At 45.1% G+C, this 19,429-nt stretch overlaps 1 protein-coding gene across 1 annotated transcript in view; it reads right to left on the reverse strand.

Annotated features, from left to right (window-relative positions):
* mrpl33 (mitochondrial ribosomal protein L33) overlaps positions 1 to 18,583 on the reverse strand; it is a 43,151-nt gene extending 24,568 nt beyond the window's left edge. Inside the window, exon 1 of the mRNA XM_085997918.1 lies at positions 18,497 to 18,583. Within this exon, the coding sequence (XP_085854044.1) occupies positions 18,497 to 18,518 (22 nt within the window). The 5' untranslated portion in view covers positions 18,519 to 18,583. The remainder of the gene's footprint in view (positions 1 to 18,496) is intronic.
* Between the last annotated feature and the right edge of the window lie 846 nt (positions 18,584 to 19,429).

Below are 19,429 nucleotides of genomic sequence, written 5' to 3' on the forward strand. Positions count from 1 at the left end.
CAGTCCTCTAGTGTATTGCCCAGTGAATGTTGCATTGTAGGATCTGCTTGTTCTAACAAAGATCCCATGTCACTATTTGAGAAAGAACGTGTACTTCCCCTCACCAACATTACCAAGAACAGATTAACAGCTCATTCGTTTCATTGCTGTTTGCCCAAACTGCTGCATTTGCCTACATAACAGGGAGTAAAATTCACAAAGCAATTCATTGCAAAAACTAATCCAATAAAGTGCTGTGGGGCGTGATAAGGCACTACATAAATGCAAGTTCTTTTCTTTCATTCAAAGAGCCAGTAACAATGAGAGTACAGCTGATCCAACAGAGCAGAGGTTGCGGTTCCAGCATCAGCTCATGCTTCTTGCACTGGGCTCCCAGATTTAGGCATGTTGCAAGCTGCCTCCAGTGCGCGAGTGTGAGACGCCGCCTCCAGTGCGCGAGTGTGAGACGCTGCCTGCAGTGCGCGAGTGTGAGACGCCGCCTGCAGTGCGCGAGTGTGAGACGCCGCCTCCAGTGCGCGAGTGTGTAAAGCTGCCATCAGTACGTGCGTGTGTAAAAGTGCCAGAAGCATCACATTGGTCACCCATAGAGAACAATCCTGGACTTCATCTGCCTTCATTCTGACCCGTGCTGGACGATTGGCCGGTATTTTCCGATCGCAGGGCTCCCGGGATGCACACGCTTCCACTCCTGGGCCTCTCCAAACTTGAAGTGCGCAGGGCCCACGTTTCCCAGAGGCGCATCCCTGGGATCATGTAGGCCATGGGGAGCCAATCACAGAAGGGAATCTCCCTTCATACACTTCATACACTGCAGGACCTGTCAAATTTATGAATGGAAATCACCCCAAAAACATAGTAAAACTTTAAATATTTTTTTAAAAATCACATTTTTAAAATGACTTGAAATTACAATAAATTAAGTATTTTAAACAAAAATTTGATTTTTTGAAAAAAAATTAAAGCTTTTTACGGGGCTAAAAATAAACGTACCTTTAAAAAAAAAGTATTTTTAAATGATAAATCGGTAGAAACATTTTTTTTTCTTTTACATAGAAACATAGAAGATAGGAGCAGGAGTGGGCCATTCGGCCCTTCGAGCCTGCTCCGCCATTCAATGAGATCATGGCTGATCATCCAAATTCAGTACCCTGTCCCTGCCTTCTCCCCATATCCCTTGATCCCTTTAGCCTTAAGAAATATATCCAACTCTTTCTTGAATATATTTAATGAACTGGCCTCCACCGCCCTCTGTGGTAGAGAATTCCACTGGTTCACCACTCTCTGGGTGAAGAAATTCCTTCTCATTTCAATCCTAAATGGCTTACCCCTTATCCTTAGACTATGACCCCTGGTTCTGGACTCCCCGGCCATCAGAAACATCCTTCCTGCATCTAGTCTGTCCAGGTCTGACAGAATTTTATAGGTTTCGATGAGATCCCCTCTCAATCTTCTAAACTCCAGTGATTATAAGCCCAATCGACACAATCTCTCCTCATACGTCATTCCTGCCATCCCAGGTATCAGCCTGGTGAATCTTCGCTGCACTCCCTCCATGGCAAGAACGTCCTTCCTCAGGTAAGGCGACCAAAACTGCACACAATATTCAAGGTGCGGTCTCACCAAGGCCCCGTACAACTGTAGCAAGACATCCTTGTTCCTGTACTCGAACCCTCTTGCTACGAAGGCCAACATACCATTTGCCTTCTTAACCGCCTGCTGCACCTGCTTTTACCAGGCGTAAAAACTGTAAGGGTTTTCTGCGGGCGGAGGGTCTCCAAAACACGGAACTATCCGCCCGCAGAGGCCCTTCCCCAGAGCAGCCGGAGGATCTCTCAAGACTATTCTTGACAGATCTGAAATGCCGCTTTTCAGCGCATGTGCTGTGCTTGCCTGGAACCGGCATTTCCAATGTCCCAACAGGTGGGTACACAGCGCGTACCCACCCGTAGGGATCAGAATATCTGGGCCATTATGTCCACATCTAAAAAATATTCAACCATAGTAATAGACAGCCTTCACATGCCAAAAAGTCAGCACCATCCAATGCACTGTTGAAAGTGGGAGTGCCTATTTTTAAATTGAGTAATTTAGATGAGAGGCCAAGGGCACCAAGGGTGAAATGCGGCAGCGAGAAGATGGAATAAAACAGCAGTAGTTTTTAAGCCTTGCAAAGTGTAGATGTGAAAAGTTTTAGGAAGAAGGGAAGGGGAGACTGAATAAGGGCGAGTTCCATGGAAATAATTAGAGCAGGAGACAATACAGTTAGACTTGGTTTCAATAAGGGTACATTCACACTATAACCAGTGTCGGTTTGAATCTCGACACTCGATTTACACTCCAGAAGATTAGTATTGGTGTGAAGCTGAAACCATGTGGCATGAATGTACCACAAGTGAACTGCCAGCTTTTTTTCCCCCTCAATACACCGAACACTGCAATATTACAAAGAATTTCTCCACAGGAAGTGAAACAAAATCAGAGGTAAACCTTAGTGTGTCTGTTCAAGCCAGCTCCAGAGCAGCACTGCTAAAGCCCCTATAGCGGGCTGCTGATGGGCCTTGTTGACTGCAGGATTGGTGTCTGGCACAGACGGGCTAAGGGAGCACTTTGGTTTCCACTTGCCTATTTTGAAGAAAATGTACAGTACTAGCATTACACACACTAAAGAATATGGACGAGTGCTCCAGATAAATATTTTATAACCCTTATATAAGGAACAATTTATTGCCCATTAGAACAGTCAAGGTATACTCTACAATACCCACCATCTACAAGGCACAAGTAAGGAGTGTGACGGAATACTCTCCACTTGCCTGGATGAGTGCAGCTCCAACAACACTCAAGAAGCTCGACACCATCCAGGACAAAGCAGCCCACTTGATCGGCACCCCATCCAACACCTTAAACATTCACTCCCTCCACCACCGGCGTACCGTGGCTGCAGTGTGTACCATCTACAAGATGCACTGCAGCAACTCTCCAAGGCTTCTTCGGCAGCACCTCAGTCACACACCATCCTGTCTTGGAAATATATCGCCGTTCCTTCATCGTCGCTGGGTCAAAATCCTGGAACTCCCTTCCTAACAGCACTGTGGGAGTACCTTCGCTACACGGACTGCAACGGTTCAATAAAGTGGCTCACCGCCACCTTCTCGAGGGCAATTAGGGATGAGCAATAAATGCTGGCGTTGCCAGTGACGCCCACGCCCCATTACCGAATAAATAAAAAAAAATACTGCCCAACAATACACTGTAATAGGACACCAATAGCATCCAGGGGACAAACCTTCTGGCTTGCATTTTAACCATTTTCATCTTGCTAATGTATTCACCAAATCCCTAAGCACTGTATGGGGAGGGTTTGGTTCCGAGCATAACCACGCCTTTGGCGGCAACTGTCCAACAAGTCACTAGTAAATGTGAAAAGCCGCTCCCAGTCCATTGTCAGATTTCACTGGCTGAATATTTGCTCAAGTTACTTACACAATCTTCCAAGGAAATAAAAGCCGTGGCTTTGAACAGTAATCATTTGGTTAGATACTTATCTTTACAACAAATGATGACTCATCCTCCACGACTTCAACCTTCACCTAAATTCCCCATGCCCTCATTTCTGTCTTCCTGGCCTCAATCAATCTCACCCTGTACATGAACTCTGCCACACACATCCATCCTTCGACCGTACCATTGTGTAGGGCCATGCCACCTCGGAGGTTTCAAGTCATTGACATGCAAAGCTTATCATCTGCCTGAAGCAGGCAGGCAGGCAGGGCCTCAGTCTAACATCTCACGTTGAGGACAGCACTTCCTGCAATGAAGCACTCCTTCACTACTGCATTGGAATAGCAATCTACATTATGTGAGAAAAGTCCTGGAGTGGGGCTAAGAACATAAGAAATGGGAGCCGGAGTCGGCCATTTGGCCCTTCGAGCCTGCTCCACCATTCAATAAGATCATGGCTGATCTTCTACCTCATCTCCACTTTCCTGCACTATCCCCATATCCCTTGATTCCCTTAATATTCAAAAATCTATCGATCTCTGTCTTGAATATACTCAACGACTGAGCCTGCACAACCCTCTGGGGTAGAGAATTCCTGAGTGAAGAAATGTCTCATCTCAGTGCTAAATGGCCAACCCCTTATTCTGAGACTGTGACCCCTGGTTCTAGACTCCCCAGCAACGGGAAACATCCTCCCTGCATCTACCCTGTCAAGCCCTGTAAGAATTTTGTATGTTTCAATGAGATCACCTCTCATTCTTCTAAACGCTAGAGAATATAGGCCTAGTCTACTCAATCTCTCCTCATAGGACAATTCCCCCATCCCAGGAACCAGACTGGTGAACCTTCGTTGCACTCCCTCTATGGCAAATATATCCTTCCTTAGGTAAGGAGACCAAAACTGTACACAATACTCCCAGTGTGGTCTCACCAGGGCCCTTTATAATTGCAGTAAGCTGTCTTTACTCTTATACAGGAAACTTTGTGCTATCCGGCACCGACGGGACCGAGCTGATGCCGTCCCATCAAAACTGCCGGACAAACCAGCGCTAATGTTGAAACATACGGAGATTTTGAGCGCCGTATCTGCAACAAACCCTGTTGCAGCTTCTAAACAGTTGGCTGTACCTTGCAAGCGTCTCTGTAGCTTAGCAACAGCGAGACCTTGCAGAGCCTGACTGGTGAAAAAAAAGCAACGAAAAGAAAAAAAACCTAACGAAACAGCTCCTGATTTTTGCCGGTGGCTCGAGCGTTCCGGACAGTTAACCTCCAGATAAAGCAAAGTTTCCTGTACTCAAATCCTCTTGTAATAAAGGCCAAATTACCATTTGCTTTCCTAATTGCTTGCTGTACCTGCATGTTAACTTTCAGTGAGTCGTGTACAAGAACACTCAGGTCCCTCTGAACACCAACATTTCCCAATCTCTCACCATTTAAAAAATACTCTGCTTTTCTATTTTTCTTACCAAAGTGGATAACTTCACATTTCTCCACATTATATTCCATTTGCCATGTTCCTGCCCACTCACTTAGCCTGTCTATATCCCCTTGAAGCCTCTTTGCATCCTTCTCACAACTTACATTCCCACCCAGCTTTCTATCATCAGCAAACTTGGATATATTACATTTGGTCTCCTCATCCAAATCATTGATGTAGATTGTGAATAGCTGAGGCCCAAGCACTGATCCTTGTGGTACCCCACTAGTTACAGCCTGCTAACCCGAAAATGACCCGTTTATTTCTACTCCCTGTTTTCTGTCCGTTAACCAATCCTCAATCCATGCTAGTATATTACCCCCAATCCCACGAGCCCTAATTTTGTTTAATAACCTCTTGTGTGGCACCTTATCGAATGCCTTCTGAAAATCCAAATACACCACATCACCTGGTTCCCCCTTATCTATCCTGCTAGTTACAACCTCAAAAAACTCTAACAGATTTGTCAAACGCGATTTCCCTTTCATACTGTTGACTCTGCCCAATCCTATTATTATTTTCTAAGTGCCCTGTTACCATGTCCTTAATAATAGATTCTAGCATTTTCCATACTACTGATGTCAGGCTAACTGGTCTGTAGTTCCCTGTTTTCTCTCTCCCTCCTTTCTTAAATAGTGGGGTTACATTTGCTACCTTCCAATCCACGGGAACCGTTCTAGAATCTATTGATTTTTGGCAAATGACAACCAATGCAGCCACTATCTCTATAGCCACCTCTTTCAAAATCCTAGGATCAGGTCTAGGGGATTTATCGGTTCTCCACTATTTCCGGGAAGTTTTTTGCGTCTTCGTCCGTGAAGACAGACACAAAGGGCTGGATTTTACTTACCGAGACGAGTTGGGGGCGGGACTGCTGCCTTCCAGGTTCTAGTCCCACCCCCAGCGATGTCTTGACGAACTGACGCCATTTTGCCCTGATTGGCCTCGTTATGCCTGTCCTGCGGGCTTGCCGGCCAATTAAGGGAAAGCCGGTGTCAAATGACATCAGTTGATGATGCTTCATCTGCCAGTTTTCGTAAAGTTATAGGCACCACACTTGTTTGACAGATGATTTGACAGTGTTTGATAGCATTGAGGTGCTGTCAAACACTGACAATCACTGTACACAGGTGAGCCCTTGCACCCAGGCTCTCCAATTACTCTCTCCTTAGGATAAAACAGATGGCAACTGCAGCTGAGATTGCAGAAGCCATCTGTCACTTCTCCCAATGAGATGAGGCTACACAAACACTTCACAGCTTGTCACCTGCAGAAACATCTAACCATATTAAAAATGACTTCCCCAACATTTCCTTACCTCTGATACGAACCATTGTCCCATTGCATCCTTCACACCACTTCTGCAGCTGTCATCCAAACACCAACATAACAGACTCACAGCACACCTCACTTACCCTGGTGGGGTCCCCCGACGTCGGGAAGTCCGCAGCAGCAGTCGAAAAATTGGGAAAAGCCTCATAACTGCCTGTTAACAGGCAGTTAAGTGGCTATAATCCTCTTCCTGCCGCTAGGAGTCGGGTCCCAGTGCAAATCAGGGACCTGACTCCTGGGAAGATTGGTTGGAGGCAGGTTGGGAGCGGGTTCGGGACCTGCTCCCATTCTTTTTGACTATCCCAGCAGTCCCGCCTCCAAACCCACCTCCTCAGGGCTGGTAAAATCCAGCCCAAAGTACAGGTATTTGTTTAATTTCTCTGCCATCTCCTTAGTCCCCATTATAATTTCTCCTGTCTCAGCCTGTAAGGGACCCACATTTATTTTAGCTAATCTTCTCCTTTTTACATACCTATAGAAGCTTTTACAATCTGATTTTATGACTGTTGCTAGTTTACTCTCATATTCTATTTTCCCTTTCTTTATCAATTTCTTGGTCCTCCTTTGCTGAATTCTAAAATCCTCCCAATCCTCAGGCTTACTACTCTTTTTGGCAACATTATAAGCCTCTTCCTTTGATCTAATACAATCTTTAACTTCTCCTGTTAGCCACGGTTGGACCACTTTTCCGGTGGGGTTTTTGTGCCTTAAAGAAATGCATATTTGTTGTAAATTATGTATTCATTCTTTAAATGCTAGCCATTGCTTATCTACTGTCATACCTTTTAATGTAGTTTCCCAATCTACCTTAGCCAACTCGCCCTTCATACCTACGTAGTTTGCTTTGTTTAGATTTAAGACTCTAGTTTCGGATTTAACTAAATCACTTTCAAACTCAATATAAAATTCTCTCATATTATGGTCACTCTTCCCTAAAGGCTCCTTTACTACAAGGTTATTAATTAACCCTTTCTCATCGCACAATACTAGATCTAAAATAACCTGTTCCCTAGTTGGTTCCTTAACATACTGATCCAGAAAACTATCTTGTATACATTCCATGAATTCGTCCTCCACACTGGAACATTCGACCTTCTGGCACAGAGACCGCAGTGCTACCAGCTGAGCCAAGTAGACACTCAAGTACAGCCTACTGATTTGAATCACCTGCCAACCTCAGCTGTAGGCAGGTGATGGTCGGAATCTATTCATAACCTCACAAACACACACATGGTTGTCACAACCACCAAAGGATGGAACTACGCAGCTTTGATAATTGGTCTGGCAATTATAATGTATGGTAGCTTTGTGGTTATGCTACTTGACCAGTAACTTAACGCGAGCTCAAATTCCACAATGGCAAGTTGTGAAACCGAATTCAATAAATCTGGTCATTTGTGGGTTAGCACCAGAAAAATAACCACGAAAGCTTCCAGATTGTCGTAACAACCCAACTAGTTTACTAATGTCCTTCAGGTACCCTACCTGGTCTGGCCGACATGTGACTCAAGTCCCACACTAGGCGGGTGACTCTTAATACACTCAGGACAACTTAGGATAGACAATAAATACTGCCTCACCAGGGTTGCCCACATCCTAAGGACAATGCCATCCTTGAATCAGATTTCTCTTGGCAGTATCCGTTCTAGCTATTTTCTCCCCAGTCTTCTATAGTCTCCCCTGTCATTTACTGTTTGTGGTTAAGAGCACATGTTTTGCAATTGAAGACTGAACAACCTAGGGAGCCTATGAATTAGTAAAGACTTCTGCCAATTCTGAGGTTAGGTGCATCGTGCAGTAGGAGCGTAGTAATTTAAGGTGCCTGAAGTCTAATTTCTTGCTATATTTGTTGTCTTAATAGCATATTATCACTCGCTGTATAACTTTAAAAATAAAGTGTGTTTAAAATGATAAAAGTATTCAATAGAATAGATACAGAGAAGCCATTTCCTCCACTGGGGGATTCTCGAACAAGGGGGCACAATCTTAAAGTTAGAGCTAGGCCATTCAGGAATGAAATGAAGAAGCACTTTTTCTCACCCCTAGGGTAGAGGAAATGTGGAACTCTCTCCCCCAAAAGGCTGCTGATGCTGCCAATTGAAATCTTCAAGACTGCGATTGACAGATTTTGATTCAGTGTAAGGAATAGCTGTTAGATTCAAAGATGGGTTTTAATTGTTAGAACAGAGACTGACAACATGCAGCTGGGAACAGAGAGCAGAAAGGTCAGCAAGGTCGAATATCAAACATCAAAAGACAAATAGAAGTGATAAGGGAATCGTAAAATGCAAAACAACACAGGGTGGTGGGATAATAGACAAAAATGGAGCTGAAAAGTCATAAAATGTCCTTAAAGAAACATAACAAAACATTCCTCAGAAAGATAAGGGGGAGGCCTCGTCAGTCGTGCAGAAAGGGACGGCGAGGGATGCCTTCCCGCTTCACAATTGGACAATAGGATGGGGATCAAATGATTGACACCGGGTGATTACCAGCCCACCGAAATAACTATAAATATAGACGACCGAGAGAGGAAAGCAGGCAGTCAGGGCCGAAGGCTTCCCCGAGGTGGCTACGGCCTAACACCTTGGTCAAGTTTAGCCTCTGAGGTGGCTGACGGCCTAACACCTCCAACAGCTTGAGAGATGACCCAACGGAAGTGACCGCTGCAGCAGGAATCCACCCAATCCGAGACCACCGTACTGCCTCCCCGTCCGTCCAGTCGTGGCATTCCGATTCGGGAGTCGTAGATCGCTCCTACTGTCGCGGGTTGTATGTCTATTATACTCAGCTTAAACCATATGTAATATCTGATTATGCTTTAAAACTGTAGCTCTTTAATAAAAGCCTTGCAACTTCTAAAACCCTTTTGGGTAATCTGTGTGTGGCCTGTGATCCTAATCTTACATCGGTAAGGGTAGGAATATGGAACAAAGGCAGGCAAATGGATCTGAGGTACAGATCAGCCATGACCTAATTAAATGGCAGAACGGGCTCAAGGGGCTGAATGGCCTACTCCCGTTCCTATGTAATTCTGAAACAATAGCACGGTTTTCCTTTTGGCAGCTGATAATGGACATAGGACAGTAGGTGGCAAAAAGTGTCAATATTTACAGCAGGTTCCCCCTCCACTGGTCAAGAGGGGAAGCAACCTGCCCTGAATCAGCCACTAAAAGATTACCAGAGCGACCCTCTGACATTCCCTGCCATGTGGAGAGGCAATCGGCTGTCATTAGGTGTCTCTCCATTGCAGAATGACCAAGATTTTGAACTTAATAAAAAATAAGCTGCATGTAACACTGTGATTTACACCTCAACCACAATCACAATTGCATTTGCAAATGGAATTAACATTAATACACGCATACACACACTTTCATAAAGGCAAATGAAACACAGAAGTTCAGTTCTTTGTACTCAGGTGCACAATGCAACAACTCCATCTACAGGTTAACCAAGCAGCATGCGCGTCATTCTCAAAGCCCCTCTGGCTGGACTCAACCTTGACGTGCAAGTACAGGGAGTGCTGACGCAATAGGTACCGGTTCTAATGCACGTCAAAAGCTAATTGCTTCCTAATTAGGCTGAAAGTTCCACTGAATCGGAAGTCCTATTTGGCTAAGCATAATCATTTCTTTAAACTTGTTTTGCTATCAAAATAAAAGCATCGCTTGGCATGGTTTCTGCTTCAGTTCCCGGTCTTAGGCAGGCAGTTATCTGTTCATGGATGGTAAGGGTAGGGCACCTAGATGTCATCTGGAGCCAACCATTCAGCAGAATTAGTGATACATGTTAGATACCAGTGGAAAAAGCACAAGTGCCACTTGCAAGTGAGTTTCTAAAATATAACAAATGTAAGTAATCAAATTCAGAAAACTAGTGCCGATGGCTTTCATGGTTGACTGGTCCCATTAACTGAAATCCTAGTTGAAGGGGAAGTGAGCTCCACTAACCGATCACGTAATCCGAACTATAATACAGGCGTCACATCTGTATACGGGTCAGTGCACCTCATCTGCCTGTGTCATTTTTGGCTTTAAAACTGCTGGGAAACCCCTTGGTGAGACATCACAAATGAGAATTGGTGCATTATGAGGAACTTGTTCATAACTTCACCTAAACGCAATGTTACAATACCATATGGGCAGAGGGAGAATCTACCATAGAATATGGGGGTAATGTATTGGCATGGATAGGGGATTGACTAACTAACAGGAGAGAGAGAGTCGGGATAAATGGGTCATTTTCAGGTTGGCAATCAGTAACTAGTGGGGTGCCACAGGGATCAGTGCTGGGGCCTCAACTACAGGAAACTCTCATTTAAACAGCACCTAAACATCCGGAATTCTGCATTAACCGGCAAAATTCATACTCTGAAAACAACGCCGCAATAACCGGCAATGTTGCCGAGTCCGAGTCTCCCGCGGTGGCTGAGTTAGTCAGTGGGGGTAGTTCTCCAAACTGCCACTACTCGGCTTCTTGGCGCTGTCGGAGGTCCGAACACCTCAATAACAGGAGTCTGACTCTCCCGCGCTGCCGGTAGTCTCTTCCGATCCGCCATTTTTCTGTTTACTGTATAAGTTTTGTTTTACTGTTAAGTAATTAAAGAGTTATGGATTACCCTCAACTGGCACTACTGTACTTAATCAAGCATCTTCCACCATCCATTTAACACAACATTCTGTAGGTGAGTACCCAATTACTGTATACTGCACATTTCTTGATTTTTTTATTGTTCGTTTGTTAAAAATAGCCTCGGTAGATAACCCTCTCCGTCATCCGGAATTTTTAATCAACCGGCACCATCCCGGTCCCGTCGGTGCCGGATACCAAAGAGTTTCCTGTATTTACAATCTATATTAACGACTTGGATGAAGGGACCGAGTGCACTGTAGCCAAATTTGCTGATGATACAAAGATAGGTGGGTTAGCAAGTTGTGAGGAGGACACAGAGTCTGCAAAGGGATATAGAGAGGTTCAGTGAGTGGGCAAACATTTGGCAGATGGAGTATAATGTGGGAAAATGTGAGGTTATCCACTATGGAAGGAAGAATGAAAAAGCAAATTATTATTTAAATGGAGAGAGACTACAAAATGCTGCGGTACAAAGGGATCTGGGGGTCCTCGTACATGAAACACAAAAAGTTAACATGCAGGTACAGCAAGTAATTAGGAAGGCTAATGGAACGTTGGCCTTTATTGCAAGGGGGATGGAGTATAAAAGTAGGGAAGTTTTGATGCACTGTTGAGACCGCACCTGGAGTACTGCGTACAGTTTTGGTCTCCATATTTAAGGAAGGTTATACTTGCACTGGAGGCAGTGCAGAGAAGGTTCACTAGGTTGATTCCTGGGATGAAGGGGTTGACGTATGACGAAAGGTTGAGCAGGTTGGGCCTATACTCATTGGAGTTTAGAAGAATGAGAGGTAAACTTATTGAAACAGATCAGATTCTGAGGGGGACTGACAGGGTGGATGCTGAGAGGATGTTTCCCCTAGTGGGGGTATCTAGAACTAGGGGGCAAAGTTTCAGAATAAGGAGTCGCCCATTTAAGACGGAGATGAGGAGGAATTTCTTCTCTCAGAGGATCGTGAATCTTTGGAATTCTCTACTCGAGAGAGCTGTGGAGGCGGAGTCACTGAATATATTCAAGGCGGAGATTGACAGACATTTGAACTACATGGAGTCGAGGGGTACGGGGAGAGAGCGGGAAAGTGGAGTTGAGGCCAAGATTGGATCAGCCATGATCTTATTGAATGGCGGAGCAGGCTCGAGGGGCCGATTGGCCGACTCCTGCTCCTGTTTCTTAAGTTCTAATATCCAACCCTAGCCTACCTCTAACCAGTAGTTTTAAAGCAGAACGTCAGAACTGGCAGCAAAACGTTCATCAAAACATGCTCGTGGCTGGGTACGTGGTATAGCCCACCACTGGTGCATTTGCCTGGGGCAGGCAATCTCTGCGTCAGCTGCTAGGCTGACGCAAAGCTGTAATCTGCTTAAATGAAACAAGCAGCTCCTCTCCGTCAGTGACAATGCCAGAGGAAGGTATCTATTGGAATCAGGACATTTTAAATCAGAACAGATTTTTTTTTTTTTTTTTTTTTTTAAAAAAGACATTGTGGGCAGGGACGGATATTTTAAAAAAAATACTCCCCCCAGACATCGCTCTCTCCCTTTCAGCTCGGGTTAGTGGACAGTCCTCGCAGTTCTTGGACTGAGTTTGCATCCAGCCCAGACTGATGGGCCAAAACATCTCTCTTGTCTGCTGGTTTTCAGTATCTGATGTGAAATGAGTTTCAGCAATCTTAACCAACTCCCCTGTAGACATCAGCCTACAGTACAGCTCTGGTCCAAGTAGACACTAAATTATTAGCCTCCTTCAGGAGGTGTCAGAAGGATGGCTGGTGTTGGGAAACAAAATGGCACCGTGGTGTGGTGCAGTACAGTAATGCTGGGTTGTCCAATCTTCAGCCCCCAAAGCCCAGGTAACTCAAGCACGCTTGTGCTTAAATTTCATATTCACTGTCTTGTCCTGTTTGAATTTTGTGAGCCTAGAGGTTTGGAAAGTGTGGCTAAAGCTTAAATCAGTGTGCCAGATCGGTTAGCATCAGCAAGCTGAGATACAAGCAGTTTAATGGGAAAAAAGATTTAACATTATACGCAGCCCCCAAGGTATGCATTTACACACCCCTTCAAGGCAGAAAGTTTGGACACTCCCGCTGTAAGGGTCGATCTTCTGAAGTAACAGCTAACAATATTGGGACAGTGGAAAGAGCTTTTCTCTGACTAGCCCAGATCTGTCCTGGGTGCTTTTGAAACCGACAATGGACACGTGAAATCGGAAAGTGTTCCATTTCCCATTCCCCGGCATATATACACACACAAAAACCAAATATCTCAATAATACTGTCCCTCAGGTTAAAAACAGGAAAAGCTAGAAAGGCACGGCAAGTCAGTCAGCCTCTGGAAGAGCAAGATTAATTAACATCTTCAGACAAAGCCTCTCATCAGAGGCACTACATAAATGCAAGTTGTTGCTGTTGTGTTCCAATGAGGGGCTACGCCCAAAGCATCTCTTTCAGTTGCTGACCAACCTAACCTAGAGATTGCTGATCGAAGGAAAGGAGGTTATGGGAATGGGGTTGGGGGGCCGGGAATGAGGGATTACGACCACCGCTCGTGTGGAAGATGATCATCAACACGGACTAGTTGGACTGAGCAGCCTGTTGCCCAGGTTGTGACATTGTGTGTATTTCCAGCCTTCACAGCTTGTACATCATATTTCCAGCATCCACAGCGTTTCTTTATATCTTATCCTCAAATGTTCCCGAGAAACATCCGTTTCTCCCGTTTAAAAGCGCTTCATTGGAACCTTCTCATTCAGCTGCTGCCTTCCCGTTTAACGCACATATTCCCAAGGCCATGCAAAAAAAAAATAGCCCAGCCTTGACTCTCAGCAAACCCCCATCAGCACCAGCAGCTGCTTGTGGCTTTCAGCGCAGCGGTGAGGGGGACAGGGATGGAGTGGAAAGAGGGCTGTGCTGGGAACAGGATTAAATGAAGAAATATCATGTATCCACATTCTAGCCTCAGAAACAGCAGGAAAATGGCAGCACCAATCGGAAGGCCCCGTTCTAGGTGGGCGGCTTCGTTTTACTGAAGTGTTTTAACTTGGAAAAAAAACTCTCTCAATTGGAAACAGCTAACAGGAGGGATGTAGTTCCCGCAAGAGTTACAAGAATAAGACCACTTTAAGGCTCTATCCTGCTGTATTCCCAGAAAACTGGTTTCATATTTTGTTTTCAAGAAACAGTTCAAAAAACATCTGCTGTCATCTGTTCAATTTCAAAATAATCCAAAGCATATTTAATGTTTGCTTACGATTTCAGGGAGGTTTCATTTTCAAATCACTCAAACAGCAGGGAATTTCAAAGCAGCTTCTCAGCAGGTTTGCCGCGTTTGCGAATTAAAAAAAATTACAATGGTCATTACAGTGACCGAGTCTCAGTGTGGAGGCAACAGAAACCTGCTGTGTCTGCAGTCAAGTTACTAAAATACACAGCAGCAAAACTCCAATATTTCTCTGCAGTGCTAGCCATTAAAAAACCATCAACCGGCAAGCACCAGCTGCTCATGAGCAAGAATGGACAAACTTGCATTCATATAGCACCTGTCTTGTTTTCAGGACGTCCCAAAACTCTTTGCAACAGGTGAATTTCTTTTTTTTAAGTGCAGCCACTTCAGCCAGGTCCCACAGACAGCAAATTAAATGAATGGTCAGATTAAGTGGTGTTGGTTGGGGATGAATATTGGCCAGGAGAGCTGGTGAACTCTACTTCGAATAGTGTCATGGGAGCGTTTATATCCACTTGAACAGGCAGATTTAACAGAATAGCAAAATACTGCGGATGCTGGAAATCTGGAATAACGACAGAGAGTGCTGGAAACACTCAGCAGGCCAGGCAGCATCCGTGGAGAGAGAAACAGAGTTAACGTTTCAGGTCGATGACCCTTCGTCCGAACTGGAAAAAGTTTAGAGATGAAACAAATTTGAAGCAGGAGCAGAAGCAGGGAAAGGCAGGAAAGAACACAAGGGATGGTCTGTGCTAGGGTGGAAGACAGGAGTGGTTAAACATTGCAAATGGAGATGGCAGAATTATCAACAGCTGCTGCCTGAATTAAAGTGACAAGCGACCGGAAGCTCAGGGTCACCCTTACAGGCTGAACAGAAGTGTTCCGCAAAGCGGTCACCCAATCTGCGTTTGGTCTCCCCAATATAGAGACTACATTGTGAGCAGCATACTAAATTGCAAGTAGTACAAGTAAATCGCTGTTTTACCTGGAAGGAGTGTTTGGGGCCCTGGACAGTGGGAATGGAGGAGGTAAACCGGCAGGTGTTGCATCTCCTGCGCTTGCACGGGAAGGGCTTTTGGGGGTGATTGAGTGGACCAGGGTGTCGTGGAGGGAGCGGTCCCTTCGGAATACTGAAAGGGGAGGGGAAGACGCGTTTGGTGGTGGAATCATGCTGGAGGTGGTGGAAATGTGGAGGCTGGTGGGGTAAAAGGGGAGGACAAGGGGGAACCCGATCGTGGTTCTGGGAGGGAGGGAGGGGAAGAGGCGAGAGCAGAAGTGCGGGAAATGGAACGGACATGATCGAGGGCCGTGTCAACCACGGTAGAGGGGAATCCTCGGTTGAGGAAAAGGGATGACATATCGGAAGCACTGGTATGGAAGGTGGCATCGTCAGAACAGATGCAGCGGATTTGGGTAGGGAGTTGCTCGATGAACTCATTCCTGATGCGAATAACTTTACTACTGCAACAGTAAGATTTCTTTCAGTGCCACTTTGCACAAGCTGAAAACAAATAAAACCTGTTGCCCCAGGAAGATCAGGTCCACCAGCGCCGCAAATTTGGAATTCTCATCGCAGTGTTCAAATCCCTCCATGGCCTCGCCCCTCCCTATCTGTAACTTCCCCCAGTCCTACAACCTTCCGAGAACTCTGCATTCCTCCAACTCTGGCCTCTTACACATGGTCGACTCCCTTTGCCCCACCATTGATGGCCATGCCTTCAGCTATCTAGGCCCTAGGCTCTGGAATAAGCTCCTTAAACCTCTCTCTCCTCCTTTAGGATCTTCCTTGAAACCTAGCTCTGACCAAGCTTGGTCAGCAGTTGTAATGTCTCATTCTTTGGCTCGGTGTCAATTTATCTCTATTATATTATGCTCCTGTGAAGCACCTTGGGACGTTTTCCTATGTTAAAGGCACTATAGAAACACAAGATGTTGTTGTTGTGTCTGCTGGCAAGCCAAAGATTATTTTGTGAATGTTAGAAACTATAACAGAACTACAAACCAGTACTGAAAGATAACTCAAGACAGAAGAGGGCCATTTGGCCCTTCTAATTCGTCCTTCCATAAAAACGTACTATGCCCCCTATCAAAGTATCCAATCGCCTCTTGAATAATTCCAGAGTTTTTGCCTCTACTACCTGACCCAGAAGACAATGCCCAGGCACTGATGTATAAATCCAAGTTGTTGTTGATTACTCAGTCCTGAACTTGCCGTTTACCAGTTTGTGCTTACGGCCCTTTGTACTTCAGCTGTGGTTTAATAGCCCTCTGTAATCTCCTCCAGCCCCACAACCCTCCGAGATATCTGCGCTCCTCAATTCTGGACTTTCAATCACTCCACCATTGGTGGCCGTGCGTTCAGCTGCCAAAGCCCAAAGCTCTGGAATTCCCTCCCTAAATCGCTCCTCCTCTCTACCCTACTTCTTTAAGATGTCCCTTAAAGCCTACCTCTTGGACCAAGCTTTTGGTTATCTGCCCGAATATCTCCTTATGATTTAGAACTCCCGAGAAGTGCCTTGGGACGTTTTACTACGTTAAAGGCGTTGTATAAATGCAAGTTGTTGTTGTTGCTTATGTCTATTTTCTATTTCATTTATACACCTCTAATTCAGTCCTCATACTAGAGATCAGTCTCATGGTCCTTCTCTGCACCACTGCCAGAGATTGCTTGGTTAGCTTGTGCCTCCGTAAGTAGCACTGAACACAGTATTCAAGGCATAGCCTAACCAGAGCATGATACAACTTCAGGACGACAACCTCTGATCGAGACTCCACTGATCCAGCAATAGAGCCAGCATTCGGTTTGCTGTTGATTGCTGCTCTACAATAACTGAACAGTGAGTCTACCATCACTCCCAGACCTCCCTTAGGTTCTTCCCCAGCTAGTTCAACACCATTCATTACTGTCCCTTATTTCTTCCTCCAATATGTAAGAACTTGCACTTATTTGTATTCAATTCCATTGCCCAATTTTAATTTTTATTTGGGTCCTTCTAGAATTCCTTACCAGTTTTGTCAGATTCTACTCCACCCCACCTCTAATTTACTACCTACAAATCTGACCAACTTGCTTCATATTACAGAATCCAGGTCACTGATGTCGATCAGAGCAGTCGGGCCTCTGAGCACTCCACTCAGTATATGTCCTCAGCCCCACATCATTCTCCCAACTGGTACCTGCTGCTTCCACATTTTAACAAGGATACCCAATGTCTCAAGTTTGCATGGCAGCCTTTCCTGTAAAATGATTTTATAAAAGCCTACATATACTGTGTGTCATGGAGCTTTCCAACATCTACTTGGAATATTAATTCCTTAAAAAATAAAAGTTCAGGTTCATCAGGCAAGATCTACTACTTCTGAAACAGTGCTGGCTGCCACAACTAAGAATTCAACATATACAAGTAATCAGCTCGTTGCTATTTTTAACCCTAGGAGTTTCTGTAACATAGCAACGTGTTTCCCAGCAAGCTAGTAGGGATTAAAACTCAAATTTCATAATTATGCAAACCCTTTAAAAATAGATGTCACAACTGACATCAATGATATGCAGTATATTAGCCATCAGCTACTACCACAATAATCAAGTCTGAAAAAAAATTAAAGCCATTCACGAGTTTTTATTTAGTTATATATTATAAATATTTTTAAAAGCCACCAATAGATAAATGGGAGTAATTTCACATTGGGATTTAGATACCATCACAACCTGCTCAAGCTTCACTCAATTTATAACAAATCACCTTTTCCATCCTACCCCCAGATTTTATTCCAACCTGACAATCACTGCCAGAGATCCATTATGCTTTAAACCCTCTATGTACCTCAGTTAGATTACAACCTTGTATTCACTCTCAGGAATTCATTATTCTATATAAATAATACTCCATCTGAACCCCTCGATTAGATTCCAGCCTGTAATCACTCCCAGTATTAAATGAGTTGGCCTGTACCCAGCAAAGAAAAAAATCCAGTCAGCAATACTCATGTTTACAATTTAAAAAACACACGTCTAAAAAAAAATAGGATAAACATGCTTTCTGAGAAACAGAGTAAGGAGCCGGAAACTGAGCCCGAGGACAGTCCCACATCCGCGCTGTGTATCAGGGCCACCGAGACCGACACCACCGTCACAGAGCGCGCCAATCAATCAATAATCAATCAGTAATCAATAAATCAATCAATACATCCTCTGAGCGATTCCCCCCGAATTAACCGGGGTGGGGCATCCCTTCCTCCACATACATACATACACTCTCTCTCTCTCTATCTATATATCTCACTCACTCATACATACATATATACACACTCTCTCACTCAGGATAAACTCACAATTGGCGGCTGTCAGCAGCATCTTCCCTCTGCCTGCGGCCCGACACACACTTCCGGTGACATCCGGAATTACTTCCGGGGTACGAAGAAGGCAATCACATTTTTTTTCTTCTTATTTCTATGCATTGTTTATCAGTGCATGCGCAGAGTAATTATAATTGACTTTAAAATTATTATCTGTCCTCCCCTTTCCCCCTCCCTCTTTCCCCCTCTCCTATTCACTCTCTTTCCCCTTTCCCCCTCTCTTTCCCCCTTCCCCTAGTCACTCTCTTTCCCCCTTCCCCCTCTCTTTCCCCCTTCCCCCTCTCTTTCCCCCTTCCCCTTCTCCTAGTCACGCTCTTTCCCCCTTCCCCCTCTCTTTCCCCCTTCCCCTTCTCCTAGTCACGCTCTTTCCCCCTTCCCCCTTCCCCCTCTCTTTCCCCCTTCCCCCTTCCCCCTCTCTTTCCCCCTTCCCCCTCTCTTTCCCCCTTCCCCCTCTCTTTCCCCCTTCCCCCTCTCTTTCCCCCTTCCCCCTCTCTTTCCCCCTCTCTTTCCCCCTTCCCCCTCTCTTTCCCCCTTCCCCCTCTCTTTCCCCCTTCCCCTTCTCTTTTCCTTTCCCCAACATCTGATAAACCGGTCTTCCAACTTTTCACAACAGCGCCTACACTTCAAAAGTACTTCATTGGCTGTAAAGCGTTTTGGGTCGTCCTGAGGTCGTGAAAGGCGCTATATAAATACTACATAGGATATACGGCACAGAACCAGGCCATTTGGCCCAACTGTCCATGCCGGCGTTTATGCTCCACTCAAGCCTCCTACCATCTTTCCTCAACTAAATCTATCAGCGTAGCCCTCTGTTCCCTTCTCCCTCAGATGCTTGTCCAGCCTCCCCTTAAATGCATCTATACTATTCGCTTCAACCACTCCCTGTGGTAGCCAGTTCCACATTCTCAC

Source organism: Somniosus microcephalus, chromosome 9 (assembly GCF_052327205.1).
Source record: "Somniosus microcephalus isolate GS21.2 chromosome 9, FLI_Smic_1.0, whole genome shotgun sequence".
Taxonomy (NCBI): domain Eukaryota; kingdom Metazoa; phylum Chordata; class Chondrichthyes; order Squaliformes; family Somniosidae; genus Somniosus; species Somniosus microcephalus.